Source organism: Diabrotica undecimpunctata, chromosome 5 (assembly GCF_040954645.1).
Source record: "Diabrotica undecimpunctata isolate CICGRU chromosome 5, icDiaUnde3, whole genome shotgun sequence".
In the NCBI taxonomy this organism is placed as follows: Eukaryota; Metazoa; Arthropoda; class Insecta; order Coleoptera; family Chrysomelidae; genus Diabrotica; species Diabrotica undecimpunctata.
The window spans coordinates 67,194,741-67,217,748 of record NC_092807.1 but is presented as its reverse complement, the minus strand read 5'-3'; the positions used below and the strand labels follow the sequence as shown (position 1 = coordinate 67,217,748).

General features: G+C 35.5%; 1 protein-coding gene across 5 annotated transcripts in view; it reads left to right on the top strand.

Moving 5' to 3' along the window:
- Tao (Serine/threonine-protein kinase Tao) overlaps nt 1-23,008 on the top strand; it is a 468,452-nt gene that overhangs the window by 208,981 nt on the left and 236,463 nt on the right. For all 5 annotated transcript variants that reach the window (XM_072532044.1, XM_072532043.1, XM_072532046.1 and 2 more), the window contains exon 7: nt 15,082-15,216. In XM_072532044.1, the coding sequence (XP_072388145.1) occupies nt 15,082-15,216 (135 nt within the window). The remainder of the gene's footprint in view (nt 1-15,081; nt 15,217-23,008) is intronic.

The window sequence follows — 23,008 nt, the reverse complement described above, 5'->3', positions numbered from 1 at the left end:
TATAAGTACCGCCATCGGGCTCGAGGAATGCGTCCCTTTGAAAAGAAGAGCACGAGTCGTTGAAAAGAAAAGACGCAACCCGGCACGGGAACCCATGCAGCATATTAAATTGATTTCGTTCGTTGTTTTGTAGTGCAAACCCTGGTAATTAGACCCAGCGGTAAGTTTTTACCTAGTTTTACCTAAACCTATAAATTGTTTTTGATTGTTTATTGCAACCATTTAAATTTTAATAATTATTTGCACATATGAGGAAAAGCCCATTTTTTCTCGCCAGAGTTATCGAAGGAATAGTTCTGTTAATTAAGTACTATTAATTTGTAATAGTACATTTGTTTGTTAATACCCCACAGATATGATTTAATATAAAGAATACAATGGGATAGAAAAATCAAATGCAGAACAATGTCAAAAGGGCCTTAGTTGTGTATCTTTAGTTCTATTAGTCCAATCATGACGTGCAGTACCTCAAATGAAAGGATTTAACAAATAAAATACAATGAGGTATAAAAATTAAATGGAGTAGCATGTCAAAATGGCCTTAGTTATGTATCTTCGGTCCTATTAGTCCAATCGTGACGTACGATACCTCAAATGATAGAATTTAACTAATAGAATATAATGAGATAGAAATCAAATACAGCAAAATGTTAAAAGGGCCTTAGTTACGTATCTTCGTTTTTAGTAGCCCAATCGTGACGTACAGTACCTCAAATGATAGGATTTAACCAATCGAATACAATAAGATAGAAAAATAAAATACATCAGCTTGTCAAAAGAGCCTTAGTTATGTATCTGCGGTCCCATTAGTCCAATCGTGACGTTTCGTACCTCAAATGATAGAATTAAACTAATAGAATACAATGAGATACAAAAATTAAATAGAGTAGCCTGGCAAAAGGACCTTAGTTATGTATCTTCGATCCTATTAGTCCAATTGTGACGTACAGTACCTCAAATGGTAACATTTAACCAATAGAATACTACGACGTAGAAATCAAATACATCAACACGTCAAAAGAACCTTAGGTATATATCTTTGCTCCTATATATGTTATGTCAAAAGAGCCTTAGTTGCGTATCTCCGGTGCTATAGGTCTAATCATCACATATGGAGCCTAAAATGATAGGATTTAACGGAGATAATAATATAGAGTGTAAACCATATTTCCAATGCTTTATGAAATAGAACCAGTTTATAATATTCCGGACGACGTAATAACACCTTATTTTAGAATATTGGTCGATGAATTGAAATCATTGTTCAAGAAACGAATTATTCATGTGCAGATGTTTTACTATAAAAACATGTAAAACCAAAATCTCGATTAAAAAAGTTGCAACCAGTTACTCTCGATGAAACTTAACCCCATTATTGATTTTACGAGTGATAAAATGGGTCGACAAAAGACCAGTTTTAATCCTTGCAACATTTAAACATAATAGTTGTATCTTGGTTTAATCAAATGAAGAGAAAAATTATACACAAGTACTAAAACCACAAACTATTCTCGATTATAACTTGGTGAAAAAGAGTGTTGATTTTAGTGATCAAGTGGCTTCTTATCAAAGCCTGCAAAATGCTGAAGTGGTACCGGAAAGTGGCAATGGAATTAATATTTAATACCGCAGTAGTCAATGCTTAGTTGGCAAATAATAGAAAACGTAAAAAAAGCGACAACCTATCCTTGAGTTCAGACTGGAGTTCGCGAAGGCATTTACAAATAAAGAAATGTTGTAACCCTCACGACCAGTTACACCCAAAAATACCATTTAAGGCAAAGCGATGTAGATAATACAAAGAGAAGAAAGTGTACAAGATGTTACAAAGTTTTAAGAAGAAACCTGACTAGTAGAAAGGCCGATAGAAAAGTTAAAAAAGTTAAAACATACTCTGAAGAATGTGATTGCAAAACTGAAATATATCTAGTGTGCTTCAATGAAGCACATTAAAAAACAATTTTACTTATACAGGAACTATTATTGAGTAAAAACGTATTGTGCCTCAAGTGGCCTTATAGTATTGGAAGTCGTAAGTTGATAGTTTCCAGTAGAACGTTTTTATTGTTAATTATCTCCGTAAAAGTGAGTTATAGTATTTATAAAGAAATGGATGTAAATAATATGCCTTCGACATCTAAAAAAGGTAGATGTGAAGATAAACGTAGATTGACCACTGCTGAATTACAATCATTGTTAGAAGCATCTGGCGAGGACGATGTAGAGTAAATGAATTGTGGAAGTGACTCTGACGAAATACTTACACAAAGTCGTTCAGAAAAATCGAGGATTGCGTTTTGGAAAGAGACAACACAAACAGAATTTAAGACTTTTCTCGGGCTTATGTTCCATATGGGAACAATTAAGATGAACCGTCTGCATGACTACTGAAAAAGTATGGGTAACTTCTATAATAGTGTTGACTTGACTACACAATTGCTCATAGCCCATATGAAGAAATAACCGAATCCTCACTTGTCAAAGAAACTAAAAAAACGTTAAGTGGTCTAAAAACGAAAAAGTAAAAAAATTTAATAATATGTTAAAAGTTTTTTTAATACCCTAAAACTGAAAGCGCAAAGAATCGATTGCAAGTTACAAAATACTTGTAGAGTCATACGAGTTTGGACAAGTACAGTTGTTTAAATAATCGCTTTCTGTGATAAACAAATTGAATAAATTGTAAAATATTTTTTGATCTGCTTGATATTTAGCACACTTTAATAACTCATCAATTGCCATGATTTCAAGTAGCTATATTACCTGTCGTTAGTCAAAAAACAAAGTTATTAACATTTATAAATTACTACAAACATAATATCTTAGAGTTTATGGTTTTTTGGAATTATCTCAATTATTTATGTATTTAAATTTGGTATTTCTCTACATAGAAAACTTTTTATGGTCTACAACTTTTATTTAAATTATTTTTCTTTAGAATGTATACAAAACGTTTTATAAGCAAAAATTTTTTTGCCATTTATGATTGTTTAAAAAAACAAAGCAAAATCAACTGTACGTCTTTACGAATTTTTCGTCGGCTACCCCTCATACTATTTAGAATTTAAATTTCTGTATAAGATTTTTTTAAACTATTTAGCGAGGTACGTGAACTACTTTCTTATGGCATGGTCAAAGTCAAATCTTATTTTTTTATGTGATTAAGCCACAATTATTGGTCGATATTGAGATGAAAATTACATTTTTAATTAACTAATATTTAACGATACGATTTCCAATATATAATACCTTGTTTATTGTACAAATTATGTAAAAATGTGTATACACATTTTGTACAAAAAACGTTTTTTGAGAACGATTTCCTGAATGGAAATCAGAATGTTAAACATTAAATAATTAAAAATGTGATTCTAATCCCAATCACAACAATATTTTTGACCTAATCCCATAAAAACCTAATATTTATCTTAAACTATTCACTGATAGCTTCGATTAAACAACTTGGAAATTCAAATATGTAAAATATTCCCCTACACAACTCTCTGGGAAAAAATATCTAGATTGAATAACAACTGAACATTGATATAAAAAAACTTGTTGGTTGACCCCAGCCGGCCGGCAGGTAGTTTCAATGTCTTCATTTGAACTTGAACCCAAACCAATCGATATTTTTATGTTTTCAAATATTATTTAAGTATTAACACTGGCAACATCTATTGGCTTTAAAATGATACCAAATACAGTAATTTTACCTCCCAATGTTAAAATAATGGTTTGATGTAAAAAAATTTAATTTATAAAAAAATCGGATTATTGAAAAATCGACAACGGTGCCAAGCCTACAAAGGTGCACTAAACGAACATACACGACTTATAAATAGAAAATGATAGCATTTCTTGGTGATGCTAAATTACTGCAACGTGAAAAGAGCTTAAAACGATAGCGGGATGTATATATATATATATATATATATATATATATATATATATATATATATATATATATATATATATATATATATATATATATATATATATATATATATATACAATTAAACCTAAAGCCTAAGACTAATACTATTACAAAAATTAATATTAAACTCAACAGGCTTCCGGGTTGAACCGCGTCGATTATCACTGCGCCGAGCTTTCGACATCCTTTCCGATGTCTTCTTCAGGGCTTCCGAGATCTCAGTCTCCCGAGCCCCCAGACACTACTACACTGATCACTAATCATTTTATCGATCTGATCTTTACTGATCACAGTAATGGGTTGATTAGTGATCAGTGCAGTATATAAGAGTCGTCTATTATCAAAGGCGACAATTTCCATTTTTTTGTCAAATTGAGTTAAATTACGGAACGAACAGGTTAACTCACGGCTTTTAAGAAAAATCTTTCGATCATTATCATAGTCAACTAAAAAAAGTGTAATTACATGAACAACCTATCATTCAGTTTCAAAAACTGACATAAAATATGAATATTACTTTCAAAAATGAAAATCTTCCTCTTAGCCAATCAGACGACTCGCTGTGATGCACATGCAACTGAGTCAACAAAATGTATTCTCATATTATTGGACGGAGGATGTGCATAGCAAGGTGTCTAATGAAGTAAGCTCAGCAGTTTACCAAAGATTTAATCAGACGAATTTTGGAGATACAAGGATATTAAGGTTGATAGCGGATGGATGTGGAGGCCAAAATAAAAATACAATATCTATCGAAAAAGTGGAATTAATATTCCCTGTGGTTGGCTACACTTTTATGTCACCTGATCGGGTAGCAGGATTAATTGAGAGTGATATAAGAAAAAAAATACATAATTTCACCCGCGGAATGTACCAGTATTTTCATTTATGTATTATGAATTTACTAGTAACAATTTGCAAGCAAAATTAATGTTGAAAAAGATATGCATGTGTACAACTGGAAAAATGTGACGCTATCCAGTACGGCATCTCCGACTTTTATACCGCCATCCTGTATATAGTTTTATTGGCTAACTATCATATACAGGGTGTTCAGAAACTCTCCTAACAAACAAAAACCGGAGATTCCTCAGATAATTTTAAAACGGTTTAGCCCAATTCTCCTAGTCAGAAAATGCTTCCTAATGGAGCTAGAGCTCTTTGAAGATGGCGCCTTGTAAGTAGTTTTTTCTAATACCTCCAGAACCTGTTACCGATGAAAAAAGGGAGAGCTAATTGTTGCACATTAAAAGGGAAAAGCCAGAGATGGTGAAGCCAATATTAGGAATTATGTAAGATTTATGGTTGAATAAAATTTAAAATTAATTAATTATTATTTTAATAAAGGTTAAATAAAGGGAATGTAACCAATACAAAAGAAAATATAAAATTTACTTGAAGTACTACAATGGAATAGGCTTAGCTCAAGAGAATGAGAGTAGTGCTCAGAGAGGAGGTTGGCACGTTTGCTTGCCTGTAGTAACCTAAGGTAGTTAGATCGATCCTAAGATGATCTTGAGATGGGCGCCAGGGTGAATTTTGAATATCACACCAATTTGGGGTATATGTAGTTATCTATTAACTGAACAATAAAAGATGATAGGAAACAAATAAAAATCAGAAATGCTTTATACACTATATTCCAATCTTATGTACTATCCCAACCCTATACTTATATACACTAACCAATTATTAAAATATATCCCCAAAATATATATTTACAAAAACAGTTACCTAAAAATATGACCCAAAATATAATTATATACAAAATTTGGTCTACCCAGTTCTCTAACAATGAGATAAAATGATCTGGGATTACTGTTTAGGATAACTCACTTGGAGTAAATAGTAATTAAAATATTAAAAAATAATTAAAGGCTTATACAAGTTATAAAAAGGGCAGTTTTAAAAATCTGAGCCTAGTCAGTTAAGACAATAGAACAATACATACATCAATTTGATATAGGAGGGTATATACAAACTACCATAAAATTGGATAATATATCCTGACAACCTATTGAGTGTAATATAAAATATTAATAAATAGATAAATTTAAAGTAAATAAGGAATAACAAAATTAAAGCAATTGAAAGGATTCAAATAGTTGAGGGTACTAACCAGGGATTGTGCACAAATCTGTTTCGTAACCCACTTAGGCTGAAGGCCTAAGTATCCGAGGATATAATATGTAATATAAAAAAAATTTAAATTTGAATTATTAACAGCTTTAACTAGAAAGTAAATGTCCTTAGTAACCCTTTTGCTGGAAAGGCAGTTCCCTAATCCGCTGTCCAGGGTCCAGGTAGTGGATGGGCTCTAGGATGGATTTCTATCTGCCACGGACGGTAGACCAACCAGAAAATCAAACTAAAGTTCTTCCCAAATCCAAAATTAAAAATATTCTTCTCCCAAAAAAAATACCAAGATAGGTCCAATGATTGGAGCCGGCAGGCTATAAAAGAACAGAAAAAAAATCTTTTTATTCTGTCTTCATATACTTATAGTTTTTGTTCACATGACAAAAACTGGAATATATTGGTCATTAAGTGACCTTGACTGAAATATTTAATATTTCCATACTGGAATTTACTTATATATGTATATAAAAAATAAGAATGATTTTGGGATAGGTCTAATAAGGTGAGAAGATTTAAATGATTGAAAACTGGCAAGTTTAAATGGAAGATGTACGTGTATTGAAAATACTTACCAGAACCTCGGAGTGATTTTCCCATAAAACAACGTAACTTTCTAAATAAAACGATACATAAACTAAATACTTCTTCAAACCCAAATTTCACATTTCCAAAAACCCATAAATAACTTAAAAATTATTCCATCTCCTAAGTCCTGCCTGCCGTGATAACTTAACTCATTCCTTCTTGAAGTTCTGTTCAAAAATGAACATGGCCACTGGCCAGTATTCGTTGACCCTTTAATGACAAGGAAATCGATTCTATTGTAAATCGATATATAAAATTGTATTATAAATTGCCTACTTTTAAGGCGGCGAATTAGTAGCTATGTAGGGATTCGGTTTCATTATTTGAAAGATTTTGCTAACGTTCGAAGTGTTAGACTATTAACGATCGTATCGTTACAAACCCTTCTATTTAGAAAAACAAAAACTGGTACGATTATTTATCATCCATAGTTGAATCGATTTCATTAATTGCGAATTTCTAATTACGTTCATAGGCGTCGTTTTGGGTAGGTCAACGGGTATTTTAACGCATAACTTTTTTGTCTTAAACTTTTGAGCATCTGTGATATTAGATTATTAAATTTTTAGGTATTCTAGTATTAAAAGGTACTCTTACTTTAATTCTGTAGGCACCGTTTTCTAGAAAAATCGATTTGAAAATTTTTCGTTTTTCGTCAAAAAAGTTAAATTAATAGGTACCTTAATTATTTTATAAATTTCCTTTTCTTTCAATACACAATTCGTAAAAAGGTTTGGGAAAAGAAGCAAAAAATCAGAAAGAAGAAACAAAATTTTATTTAAAGGTTTTTAAAAACAAAGTATTCTTGCAAAAATTTCAAAAGTTATTTCTAAATTCGTTGCAAGCATCTTGTATACTTAGCCAGAGTTGTGCACGTTTTTGTGTCGGAATGGAATAAACAAATGCTTTTATATATTCTCAAATACAATAATTACAAGGATTAAAATCCGACCACTTTACTGACGAAGCAACTGGACCACCTCTGCCAATCCGGTGGCTTAGTAGTTATTATCAAGAAATTCTCGTACATTCCTGTTAAAGTTGGCCGGACAGCCGTCATGTAGAAACCATAAGTTTTGCCGAATAATTAAAGGTACATCAGCACCATTTGAACGAGCAGGCAATTCCACGGGTCGAACTAAATAATCGTCAACTACTGCTATCCAGACGTTTATGCTAAACTTATGCTGATGCTTAAATTCTCAAACAACGTGAGGATTGTCACCAACGTACAAATAATAATGTGCATGTACATTAAAAATTCCATTTTTTGTGAATGTAGTTTCGTCGCAAAACAAAATGCTTATTAACCCCTGCAGCTTTTGCCAAATCTAAAGCTTCGATGGATAAATGAGATTCATGATTATCGAGTATTAAAATTGATGGGTTATCAGGAGAGCTTCTGTTATGTTTAATGAAATGTTTCATTATCTCTACAAATAACTCAGAATTCATCCATCCTGTCGGCGTAGCAAGGCCTAAGGAGTCAGTGTTGGCGCCTTTTAACATGAAATCGTTATAATTTTTACGCGGAAAAATTATTGCTGGAGGTAAAGCATAACCACCGGCACATATAAAACAGTACGTTGTTACTTGCGTCCCTTTCTCACCGTTGGTGACTTTACCCAAACACTTTTTCGCTTTTGGTGCCAATATTTTCTACGTTTTTTGCACCGTTGTGGTTGCAGTTTCATCCTAGTTGTAAATTCTTGTGCCGTCAGAAAAAGCGGCATTCCGATTTATTACAGCATATAAGTTGTCAAAAAAGCGATTAATATTATCTCTGTTAAATGATGTCGCACGTGCCAGGCTGCACGGCTCTGGTTTTCTCAGTGACGGATCTGTATGCTTGTTCCTAAAACTTCCGAGCCATTCCCTGCCAACCATTTCTGCATTCTTCCAGGAATCAGGAACTTTGATATTATTCCTTTGGGCCATTTGATATGCAACCTTTCTACATTCAATAGACATCAATCCATAAAACATAAGTGCACTAGTCTTCAAGAAGGTCTTAAGAGCATCTTCTTCTTCACTTGTGAAAATCATGTTCGTCTCATAGTTAGGAACAAATCTTATGTTTTCGTTTGGAGCAAATTTTCTTCTCTTTTCAACGTATCGCCTTAATGTAGGATACGCTAAATTACTTTCTACTTTCTTTCTTTATTTCCATTTTCCCATTCTGAAAACAAAAATCAATCTAAAAAATTGGAAGGGTACACAATGAACAATGGTTCATTGTGTCGCAACATAGTTTGGTTCATTGTGTACGTACCGTACCTTGTAACAATCAAAAACTAATAATTCATTATCTACGAAAGGAAGTTGTTTAGTGGTTGATGCAGTTTAAGAATCCAAAGGGTCATATAGCCAGATGGATCGAACGACTCCAAGAATACGATTTCGAGATTGAGCACCGGGCCGGAGTTAGCCACAGAAACGATGATTCTCTTTCCAGAAGGCCATGCCCAGCAGAGTGTTCACACTGCAACAAAAGGGTGTCCAAGGAAGCAGCAGTGCTAAGAACAACGATAGTCTACGACGATTGGACGCCTACTAAGATAAGGGAAGAACAAGAGATAGATCCAGTTATACAGAAAATTCGAAAATGGAAAGAGGAAAACCGTCGACCACCTTGGCAAGAAATATCAAACCTATGCTCAGTAGTTAAGACGTATTGGGCCCAGTGGGACTCATTTATCATGGAAGATAGCTTGCTCAAACGAGTACTGGAAAATGACGACGGTTCAGAGAAGAGAAGACAGTTGGTGATCCCAAAGAGCAGAATAGCCGAAGTACTTCGTCAGTTACACGACAGTCCATCAGGAGGGCATTTCGGTGTAAAGAAAACCATTCAGCGAATTGGAGAAGGGTTAAGTGACAATGGAGGCAAGTACATGTTGGTAGTAATGGATTATTTCACTAAGTGGATCGAGATTTACGCGTTTCCAGCCACCGCCACCGTTGCAGATAAATTGATCCAAAAATATATCAGCCGATTTGGAGTGCCTTTGGAGATCCATAGTGACCAAGGAAGGAACTTCGAAAGCGATCTATTCCAAGGAATATGTGATAGACTAGGCATGAAGAAAACAAGAACTACAGCGTATCATCCGCAATCGGATGGTATGGAACGGATGGTAGAACAAATGAATAGGACAGTTGGCAAGTATTTGACAAAGAGGGTGTCCGATCATCAGCGAGCCTGGGACCAATATCTTCCGTTCTTCACAATGGCCTACAGATCTGCTGTTAACGAGTCAACAGGCCAGACACCAGCCAGAGTCCTATTCGGACGCGAGATGCGAACCTTGTGATCTAGAGTTTGGGTGTCGACCTGGAGAAGATGTAGCAGGTGAAGATTATGTGATCGAACTACGAAGAAGAATGGACAATGTACACGACTTGGTCCGTTCCCACCTTCAGATCGCTAGCGACGGAATGAAGAAACGGTACGATACACAAGCGGAAAAGGGTTATTTTAAGAAGAACGACAAAGTCTGGCTCTATAATCCCAAGAAGCGAAAAGGTTGTTCTCCCAAGTTGCAGCAGTTTTGGAAAGGTCCATACCTCATTATGGAGAAGATCAACGATGTCACCTACCGAATAAGCAAGATTCCGAGGGGAAAACCGATGATAGTACATCATAACCGGCTGGCGTCTTTCGAAGGTGACCATGACGTAGATGACGAAGTGGAAGTAAACCAAGCTCAAGATCTGTCTGACCTCACGTTTGAGGAATTCATGGGTGCCTATGGAGGTACTGGTAAAGCTAGACATGGTGTTACCACTGAAGAAAGGCAAGATCTACTCGCGCTTTCCGATGACTACTCACTGGCCCTTACCATCCCGGCCAGTATCAAAGACGCACCAGGGTGAAGGAAGTTCGGTCGAGTTCTTCTCAATCTTGAAGTTCTTGAGAACTTCAATGCCAAGTGCCAGCTCCCGGAAAAGTCTTGAAACTCCAAGATGCATCACGGTATCTTTTCTACCTGGTAACAAAAGACACTGCCCGTGACCAACCTACCTACTGAGATGTATGGGAAGCCTTACTTCAATTTAGAGAGCACGTACTAGGGTCCGACGTGCTAAAGTTAGCCATGCCAAAGTTAGAGTGCCGCCAATTAGATATTAGGGTTATCCGAAGTATGGTAGAGAAGATCTTTAAAGACACCGAAGTCCAGGTGTTAGTCTGTTGCAATCCGTATAGTTACTGGTGCGGAGAGAAAACCGTCCCTTGTCATTTCTATATAACTGGAAGTTGTAAAAGAGGGTCCAGTTGCCGATACCAGCATACCGTTTCAGTTCCAGTCTCGCCAAGGTTCTAGGAGGAACTTCATTTAAGAGGGGGCCAATGTTACGATAAATATTATGACGCATACAACTGTAAATATATTATAAGTTTTCAGTACATATTATAATAACATCGATAATATACTACATATTGAGTTAGAACTGATGAAGCTTTAGAAATATAAAGCGAAATCGATAAACTAATGAAGTAGTTGACTTCTTTTTTTATTTGCCAACCTGAATGACCGAGTAAACTTCTTAATTCACTAGTTGAATACTTTTATAATACATATATGCAGTATTATCAAGAGTGATACGGTTCGGTTCGAGTTCGGGGTCTCAATCTGCCTACTCCCCTCACTAGAGACGTACCAGTATCGTGTTCTGTATTGCAAGAACTGTCTCTCGGCACTGAGGTCTCAATCTGCCTACTCCTCAGTGTCGAGTGACAACCGATCTTACCCTGTGTGACTGCTTTTATACTCGCTGTATGCGCGGGAACGGTATGCGCTGACGTGGTCTGAACGGACGTGGCCTGAGCGGTGTGGGCGGAAGGTCGCTGAAGCAGGGGTCGCCCTGTTGCCGGCAATCGTTTCGCGTCATCGCGCGTGTTCAAGCTGTTAGACCGTTTTTCGATAGCTTCACGAATGATTCTCGATTTTAAGGAGCGGATGGGGGCGATGGTTTTTGCTTTTTCGAAATCTATTTTGTGGACTGTTTGAATATGATGTTGGGCTAGGGCTGAAGTAGTATCGGAATGTTTGACAGATATAGAATGTTCGTAAATGCGGTTATGGTTATATATATATATTTTATAGTCTATTAATGATTGTGGATGTAATATACTTTTATTAATTAATCAAGTACATATCAAGTATATATTAGTAATATCAAGATAAAGATCGGCGTATAATACAAAATTTATACTGGAACCAATCAGCCACAATAAGAACGAATTTTGGAGGTGAACCAACGGAAATGATCCAGATTCTACGAGGCGTTAGACAAGGTTGTATACTTTCACCTATATTATTTATATACATATATCTTTACATATCGTAATATCCGCATTTCTTGAAAAAACTAAATAACATATTCTTCTATTAACTAAAATTACCCATTGCCCTTGGTTTTGATAAACCGTTTGAAAAACACTTTCTTCCTCCAGCTCCCTAATCGCTTATTTGGAATGTATTGTTCTTGTGGTTAGTACACAACTCCGATAATCACTTTCTTAAAAACTAGTTATAACTATTTTTACAAAATTTGTCTTATACAGGGTGTTCAAAATTTATATGCTCGTACAGCAATAATAATAATTAAAAAAAAAAAAAAACAAAGAGAACCCAAACCTCCGAGATGTTAAATCGGGTTTATGTCCTAGCGCTGTGGAAAATAGATAATATTTTAATATTTATTAGTATTTAGAAGGAGAGAAGCAATAACAAGCCAAAATTAACCGGCCACCTTAAAAATGGGTAATTTTTGTTGTCTTATATTATTTATTGTTGTCAATATTAATTTTTTTAATATGTTTAGCCTTATTCCTTGACAATATCGTTATAATAATATGGTTGCTAAACAGGTAAATTTTCATTGTATACCGGGTGTACGAATTAAACTGTGTTTTTTTCTTAAAGTTTGCATCACCCTGTGGAATATTCTAGCTTTTATAAAATATTGAAATTAAAATCTAACTATAGCCTCATGTTTTCTCAACATTGTGTTTTTTGATTCATTCGCTTATGTTGAATAATAAAAGTTAGGTAGTTTAACAACTAGCCATGTTTTTCATCAATACAGACGATTTAACTCACCAGCAAAAATAACCCCACCACCTATATTATTATTTTGTTTACATTACCTGTGACAGTTTGTTTCCTAAATGTGTGTCATCGAAGGATTTTTGACATATATAGTCATACGACATTGTTCCAAATCTGTTTCCGTGTTGATAATAATTGTTGAACAACTTGTAATTAAAATTTAATTTGTAATTAAAATTAACAATTAAAATTGTATTTTTATATCATTGTGAGCGAATATTGTTTAAGTTGAAATTTTAGTGCTTATTTATTGTTTGTGATTTTAAAAATGCCACTCGTTCCAACTGATGCTGCTAGGGCAGTGGCTTTAGTTGATGCTGGTTACAGTAAACGTCATATCGCTGGTATACTCGATGTACTCAGAACTACGGTACAAGATGCCATCAGACGATTTCGGGATACAGGATCGTACAACCGCAGGCCAGGTCAAGTCCGAAAACGATGCACTTCAGTTCGAGATGGCCGCTTCATTGTCACTAAAGTATTGAGGAATCGCTTTTGCACCGCTCCTGAAGCTCGTAGGTCTCTTTTTGAGGTGAGAAACGTTAGTGTGAGTAGACAAACGATTAAAAGAAGACTGTCAGAAATAAACTTGCGGGCTTTTCGTCCAGCTCGCGCACCACAACTGCTCCCACAACACCATAGGGCTAGACTTCATTTTGCGCGAGAATATGCTAACGACTATGGCGGAATGAGAGAATATACTGTTCTCAGATGAAAGCAGAATAGCCCTAAAATTCCAGATGGACGCCAACGTGTCTATAGGCGTCAAAATGAAAGGTTTGGTGTATGCGCTATAACCGAAACAGTGGCTTACCAAGGAGGGTCAATAATGATTTGGGAGGTATTTCTTACGAAGTGCGTACTAATCTTGTGTTCGGTAGAGGTAGTGTGAATGCCCAAGTATACGTGCAAGAAGTTCTCCAAGACCATGTCATGTCTTTTGCATCATTCATTGGTGATAACTTTAGACTAATGCATGACAATGCACGTTTCCATACAGCAATATCTACCCGTGAGTACCTTAATGAGGTCGGGATTCAAGTTCTACCATGTCCAGCACACAGTCCCGATCTTAACCCAATTGAGCATATCTGGAACAACCTCAAAAGACGGATAAGAGCAAGAATACCAGCCCCTGCATCCTTTAAAGAGCGGAAGACAGCTGCGGTAGAGGAGTGGCACAATATCCCCCAATCTGATATCCAGGATATCATTAATGGATTGCCAAACCGGCTCCAAGAAGTCATAAGGGCTAGAGGCGGCAACACCCATTATTGATACCCAATTTTTTTTTTCAATTAGACTTTGATTTCCAAAATATTTTTAATTTGAATTTTCTTCGAAGATTTTATTCATTGGATTTTTACTGTAACAAATGACTTTTTTTCAAAAAGATTATATCACGCATGGATTGCCAAACCGGCTCCAAGAAGTCCCAAGGGCTAGAGGCGGCAACACCCATTATTGATACCCAATTTTTTTTTCAATTAGACTTTGATTTCCAAAATATTGTTAATTTGAATTTTCTTCGAAGATTTTATTCATTGGATTTTTACTGTAACAAATGACTTGTTTTCAAAAAGATTATTTTTTCTTTTCCGCGGAGATAAAAATTGATAAAAAACATGTCTAGTTGTTAAAGCACCTAATTTTTGTATTATCCAACATAAGCGAATCAATCAAAAAACAAAATGTTGAGAAAGTATGTGACTATAGTTACGATTTAATTTCAGTATTCTATAAATGCTAGAATATTCCACAGGGTGATGCAAACTTTAAGAAAAAAACAGTTTGATTCGCAATGAAAATTTACCTGTTTAGCAACAATATTATTATAAAGATATTGTCAAGGAATAAGGCTATAACATATTAAAAAAATCACTTAAATCGGACAACAGGTTTAGGAGATATAGGAAATCAAAAATTACCCATTTTTAAGGTGGCCGGTTAAAGGTAAAAGTATTTCCAACCAAAAAAACCCGAGCATACACATTTATCGGTTTTTTGTTATTTTGTCATGATGCACCACTTCTAAACGTCTGAAAATATTTACGTAATTAATTTGACATTTAAAGAGTAACGTATATTTTTTTCGTCGTTACTAGTGCTCTGGTTTTTTTTTGTATTAAATATCGAAAATTTCGATCGATCACGTTTTAGATTTTTTTTTTAATTATGTTAGGATGTAAGGTTGGGTGAAGTTTTCACCATCTTACCCAAGCTAGACCTTTGTTTGTTACGCAATATCTATATATTAATTTCAATTAACTATTTTAATTTTTTATTATATTAAATTATTCGTAGATGTAGACGATACTCCAGATGAACATACTGGCGGTGATAGTTCCAAAAGCAATTCAGTTACCTCTGAACAAAGTGTTCATTCCGTGGGAGTATCTGCCAGTAGTCAATCCAGTAGTACCAATAGTTTACCAGCAGGTAATGTAACACATCTTGTTCTCAAATCCTAATGTAATATAATAAAGTAACTATTTTTTAATGGATATTTAGATTGCTATTAAACTGTCAGAATATATATATATATATATATATATATATATATATATATATATATATATATATATATATATATATATATATATATATATATATATATATATATATATATATATATAGAAACTTTTTTACTTCCTGGCTTTTTTGTCTGTTGTAAATAAAAATACTTAACTATTGCTTAAACGTTTCGGCTATTTGCTGTTTTCAATAAGCATTATAAACATTACATTATACAATTATATTTCATGTTTACACTCTTTAAAAGTCTAATAAATCGCTGTCACCACTGTTGCAATTGGGGGGGATCCACTGCAAATAATTGGAGAACCGATTATAATATTCGCGGGAACCCTACTGTTACCATTCTAATAAATGCTGCTGTCATCATTGTAAAAGACGCCTGTCTCAAAATCCTTGGATGCGTCCACAATTCCTAGGGGATACTTATCCCTGCTAGCGGGCAAGGCTTACTGGTTCCACTAGTCTGAGCTGACTGGATTCGCCCTCGCGGATTTACAAGAGGGTAGGGAGATTTGGGAGAAAGGGGATTAAGGACTTCTGGGTCTCAGGTCCTGTAAAGAGTTGAGTCTATGGGCTTGCTTTAGAAGCCGGAGAACTGCATAAACGAAGAATGTGTATCTCTTCTAGTCTCTGCCTGTAACGACCGGGAAGAACAAGAAAACCAAATTTCGAGTTACAATGTATTAAATAGACTGTATATTACAACTAAGATAACAAGATATCAGTTATGACCAATAATGATTCGATCAGGCGCGAAGGGAGACGAGAAGAGACAAAGCAAGAAATTAAAGGGTGGACAATCCGTATTATTATATATTCCTTGGGTTAGTATATAGATCTTAGTTACCTTCGCGTATTTAGGCTCTAGCTAATGAATACGCCTCCAGTCCTACTGGAATTCAGGATCAGTCTGTTGAAGTACCGCGCGCTATCACGAACTTTCGAAACTCCAGATACCGGCACTTATACGGCACACTACCCCGTCGAGTTACAATAGCGCGCTCCCTGGCTTCGTATTGTCTCGATCGCCGTGCTTCTCGCGTGGAGCACTCTCAGGTACCTCCGTTCTTACTGCCCCGTCTGGCCTGCTTCGTTTGTTTTTTATGAGCCCGTATTCTCAATTTCCGATCGTAGTACCAAGGTCGAGTTTTTATTTTTTTGCTGACTGAGTCCCCGTGTTATTTTCCAGCGAAGGTCTATGTTTTTAAACGTGATTTTTTTCTTTTAAACAACCGTGGCGACCTGATATTTGAGACTCGTGTAATACACTTAAACTAGGTCGAGTTTTCAATCTTTGTTTAATGTGAAATGTATACATTAACTATGTTACTAACTATGAATTATTTGTTCTTTATTCAATTTGGAATATATAATAATTATTTAAATAATTATTACTCTTTTCTAGGCTAACTACCCCTTATTTTTTTTCTTCTTTATTTCCTTGCTATGTTTACATTACAGAAGTTTAACATGGATTAAAAAATTGGTATCTGACATTGACAGATAACATCTAGCAGGTATCTTAAAACAGGAGTGGTTCAGGGTCGTATCTTAAATATCCTCCATGGTGCATTTAAAAACAACTCAATTTATTAAATTATGATACATATTGGAAAGATCTTTGATGTCAGTCTTATTAATAATGGAATTTGGATCTTTTTTGTGTTGACATTTGCTATTCATGACATGACGTCTGTCAAAAGCAAGCAAATTTTGTGTTGTCGGAGAAATGGAAGAAGTCGAGTATCGTTCGGTGATTAAGTTCCTCCACAAAAAGGGTAAAACGAATGTGCAAATCAAAGCCGACCTGGACGAAGTTTATGGTGAGGTGGCACCTTCGTTAGCAACAGTAAAATTTTGGAAAGCTGAATTTGTTCGTGGTCGTATGAATGTTTTTGATGATGAGCATCCCGGGAGGCCAAATGAAGTCACCACGCCGGAAATGATCAACAAAGTCCATGACATGATTATGACAGATCGTCGAATTAAGCTCCGCGAGTTAATAGAGGTCCTAAACGTTTCCTACGAACGCGTGCACAACATCATTCACCATCATTTGAACATAAAAAAGCTATCCGCGCGATGGGTGCCGCGTTTGCTGACAATCGATCAAATGCAAAAACGTGTGACCACTTCGGAGACGCTTTTGGCAATGATACGGCGCGACCCGAAGGATTTTTTTCGCCGATTTATCACCGTTGATGAAACCTGGGTGCATTAATACACACCGGAAACCAAAGAATAGTCGAAACAGTGGCGCAAACGCGGCGAAGGGCCGCCGAATAAGGCAAAGAGTGCACATTCGGCCGGCAAAGTGATGGCGACTGTTCTCTGGGATGCGAAGGGCATCATTCACATCGACTACTTGGAAAAAGGAAAAACAATCAATGGTGAGTACTACGCAGCATTATTGGATCGATTTGATGCCGAATTGCGTCGAAAACGCCCCGGTTTGGAACGCAAAAAAGTGCTCTTTCACCAAGTCAATGCACCGGCTCACCGATCGGCCGTCGCCATGGCAAAATTACACGAATTGGGCTATAAATTGGTTGAACACCCACCGTATTCCCCAGATCTTGCCGCCAGCGTTTTTTTTTCTGTTTCCGACCCTAAAAAAATGGCTTGGAGGACGCTGTTTCGCAACAAATGATGAAGTCGTCGCTGAAACTGCCGCCTATTTTGAAGAGCTCGAGCAAAAGTACTATTCGGATGGGATAAAAAAATTGGAACATCGTCTTGCTAAGTGTATCGAGCTAAAAGGGACTATGTTGAGAAATAAATCGATTGAATTCCAAAAAACTTGTTTTTTCTATCAAAAGCTAGTTTTATATCAATCTACCCTCATATGTATCTTTTGTTGTAATTTTGTTCTATTTCCAAAATCCGTACATTTTCAAAATCAAAAGAATGGCTTTTTTCTAGCTAATCCGTTGGAATGGTGTGTTTGCCTAATATATGTTGAATTACAGTCTTGACAATTTATTTTATAACATTTGATTGATGATCTTTACTAACCTTGGGTTTAAATTTTAAAAAATATTTTCCAGATGTTTTTGATGATTTATGTCACAACATTAATAGTATTTGTTTGATTTAATGACATTATCTCTAGATTTAGCCATACGGCTCACACTCCCTCTAAGGAGAAAATTCACTCATCGCAGATACCTACGGTATCAAAAGGATTGAGCTCTGGTGGGACTCTTTCCATGTTATCGAGCCCTAGGTGACTTGGTATGCTGGAGTATCTCCCAAAAATTTTCGTACACATCTGGACGTCGCGAGGAGTACAGCTTTCTGCATGGCCTTATAAAGATGTTCATTTAAACCCAGCTGTTTTATGTTCGCTAGGAGATTTTTTTGGGAATAACACCAGTAGTAGATATAATAATAGGTACTGTCTGGGTACTTTCCATTCTCCATTGTCTCCTGATTTGTATTTCTACATCTCTATACTTGGCGATCTTTTCGTTGTATTTACCACGCAAATTATTGGTGTTAGGTATCGCCACATCAATAAGTGTTGTTTGCCTAGTAAGTTTATTAACTACTATGAGATCCGGTCTATTATGTGCCACTGGTTGGTCTGTGAGCACAGTGCGGTCCCAGTATAGCTTGTAGTTGTCATTTTCAAGTATTCTGTCAGGAACGTATTAATAGTAGGGAAGATATTCGGTTTGGAGAAGTCCCAGTTTGTCAGCAAGTTCTTGGTGAATAATCTTTCCTACTGAGTCATGGCGTTCTTTATAATCAGTGCCGACAAACGCCTGGCAACCACCGGTAAGATGCTGGATGGTTTCTTGAGCTTGGCACCCATATCGGCATTTGTCATTTTGTACTTGAGGATCTTTAACATTATATTTCAGATAATTTTTAGTTGGAATAACCTGATCCTGAATGGCAAGTAGGAAACCTTCAATCTCGGGAAACATCTTTCTTGATACCAATAGTTCGACGCTGTATTATCGACATATTCTTGGCTGATCTCATTGAGATGTAAAGTAGATGTCTTAGCCTGTACCTGAAAATAAGTTCTTAAATTAGCAATCAGTTTATCGAGTTGCCCACCTACGTCCATAAGTCCTCTTCCTCCTTGATATCTCGGTAATGTTGTTCTCTCTACTTCACTACGTGGATGGTGTTTTTGCACCTTTGTGAGAAGTGTTTTTACTTTTCTCTGGAGACTTTCTATATCCGTTTTTGACCACTTGATAATACCAAATGAGTAGCTATGCTCGGAACAGGCGTAGGTATTTAATGCCTTAAACACATTTTTGCTATTAAGATATGACCGATTTAGCTGTCTTACTCTTCGCACAAACTCAGAAGTTAGTTCGGTTTTCATTAGTTTATGGTCAATTTTTGGCGCTTGCTGTACTCCGAGATATTTGTACATATCATTTTTACCCATTGCCTCGATGATTTGGCCATCTTGCATATCGAAACCTCCGAGCTGAACCTTTCCTCTTACTATTTAGTATACGGCAATTGTCTAGTCCAAAGTGCATACTAATATCATTTGAGAAAGTTTCCACAGTTTTTAGCATCTGATCTAGGTGGTTTCGAGTGGAAGCCATTAATTTCAAATCATCCATATACAACAGATGATTAAGCTTCGCCACAACAGTGTTATTATTTTTGATGCTAAAACCAGTCAGTGGAGTTCAGTAGCTGAGATAGTGGGTTCATCGCTAAACAGAACCAAAGTGGACTCAACGAGTCCCCCTGGAAAAGGCCCCGGTTGATTGGTATATCTTCAGTTTCGATATTTTTTTCATCAGGTATTTGAAGGTAAATTTTAGTCTTCCACTCCGTCATTATATGTTTTAAAAAGGTCACAATATTATTATCGACTTTATATATTTACTATTATCTATAAGCCATTTATGCGGCACTGAACCAAAGGCCTTCTTGTAGTCAATGAAGGCAGTAAAAAAGTTCCTTTTTTTGTGTATGCCTGGTTAGAAATGACTGAGGCGATAGTAAGTTGTTCTTTGCAACCCATGGAACCCTTAGCGCATCCTTTCTGTTGAGGCTCTATGATATTGTTTAGAGCACAATGTTGGTGGATACGCCGAGCTACACAGGATGTGACCAATTTGTACAAAGTTGGAAGACAAGTAATAGGGCGGTATTTGGCTGGATCTGGGGTGTTATTTTGATCCTTTAGTATTAGATAAGTGGTTCCCTGTGTAAGATATGATGGTATTTCTTGTGGATTAGAGATAACATGATTAATTAACAGTGACAAGCATTCATGAACACTCCAAAATTTTTTAGCCAGAAGTTTTGAACTCCGTCTAGTCCAGTTTTTGTTTGGTATAGATTGATTTCTGAAAATACAACTTCTCTTTTTAATTAGATGGTTGTAAAATTCTGGTGGATAATTATTTTCTTCTAAAATATCTTTAACTTTGTCAGATTTGCGGAATGGTATTGTGGGCTAGATAGCTTAGTTGCTCTGCCAGTAAGACTGAACACTTCTTTTATTGGCTATGGGTGCGTTGGTATTACAGCTTGGATATTTTCCGGACCAAGCATCTTTTGTAAACCAGTTAGTTGTTATCATTCGGTTAGTGTTGTTATATTCTAAACTTAAATCAAGAAAAGTAATTTTATTGTTTTCTTCTAGTTCATAAGTAAATTGAATGTTATTATGGAAATTATTGAACATTTGAAAAGTATGATCGATTTCATGATCCGTAATGCAACAGTCATCAACATATCGTTTGTAGAAATGTATGTTGTACTTTAATTTAGAGATCATTGTAGTTTCTAATAGTTCCATTACTAAGTTTGCCATTGGTGCTGAGGTAGGTGAACCCATGACCACTGCAGAAATCTGAAAATAGTATTCATTTTCATGTTGTAAGAACGTCGAGCTGAGGCAGAATTTTACATCTTCTAGGAATTCTTCAAGAAGAGTATTTATATTAGAACTTATTTATATTTGAATAAAAGTAAGTTTTTTCTGATAAGGTAATATTGGAAAAACATTCTGTTTAAGTATATACTTGTAAGTGTTAACTTATGCTTGTAAGTCTTTACTTATAAAATTGTCTTGTAAGTGAAGAAGAATTTTCTGTCGATAGTGGCTTATATGGCGAGAGATGTCAAAGGCTTATATTTGTAAAAATATTGAAAAACCATATGGTTCTTCTGAATAAATCAATGATTCCGACAATTGAATCGGTGAGTTGAAAATGGTATACATTCCAAAATGGCTATTTTTCAGGAACCAAAAAAAACTTATCTGCAAAACTAAATATGTTACAGAAAATTTTTCAATTATGATCTTAACATACTGCATACCTTGGAGACATACTGAGGAATGATAAATATAGTCTTCTGCAGGTCATCATTCAGGGTAGAGTCGATGGCAAAAAGGGAATAGGTAGAAAGAGGAAGTCATGGCTGCGAAATATTCGAGACTGGACAAACATGACTGTAGACGAATTATTCCATGTTGCAAAAGACAGAGAAACTTTTAGAAATGTGGTCGCCAACCTCCGTTAATGGAGACGGCATAGGAAGAAGAAGAAGATCTTAACAATTATGAATTTGTGAAAGTTCATAATTGAAACATTTTCTGTAATATATTTAGGTTTGCATATAAACAGTTTTTTTTTGTTCCTGAAAAATAACCTTTTTGGAATGGGTACCTTTTTCAACTCACCGATTCAATTGTTAAAAGTAAAGCGAAGGCATGGAACGAAATAAAAGACCAATATAGTAAGGCTTCTGGTGCAAGTATTACTATTGAGAAATAAATTCTCAATAACATGAAAACATATGTAAAAAAGAAAACGGATAAGAATATGACTGATAACAAAAAAGTTAATTTGCGCGAGTGGGAAAAAGAATTTCTGGGTGTATTGAATTTTGAAACAAATCCAGTATTCGCGAAAACTCCTGGAGGATGTTCCATTGGAACCGACAATGGAGAAGCGAATAATCTACAAAATACTGGATCAGTTAGTACGAGTTCACAAATGCCCTCATCTATAGAAACGCTGACTAAACGCCCAAAGAAGAAAAAATTTAAGTTAGAGACTGAGGAAACGGAAAGTTTATCAATACAAGAGTTGCAACGACTTGTTCTTCTTGAACAATTAAATGTTGCCAGACTTGAAGCCCAAAGGGAAAAACTTCTGATAAAAAAATTGACAAATGTTGTAACATCTCGAATTCCTGAAGAAAGTTTTGGAGCAGAAGTGGATAGTAGTCGCATTATATCAGAATTACGAGAATACATGAACTTGTAATGTGTTTGTAATTTCCCAATATGTACTGCAAGTTTTTAATGTATTTGTAATTTCCAAATATGTACTGCAATTATTATAGCTTCTCTTCTTCTTTCAAAAATTGCCTCTAAACCTATGTAAAATTTGATAAATCGAACTTTGTTTCCAAATCCTCAAATCCTGAACACTTCCAGGCCACTGAGTGTCCACACTCGCAATCACTTCACCGAATTCTGAAGGTTTTTTAATACGAACATGGGTACAATACAGTGCACCAATGACTGTAGGTATTTAGAACCGATTTGCCCATTTTATCCTTGCTTCTTTTATACCTTCCATGTCAGACGGAATTTTTATCCACTGATTTGATTTCTCAAAAATTCTGCCAATAACATTATCTATAGTTTTACATACCGTCGTATGCTGAACGCCGAAATCTTTAGCAATAC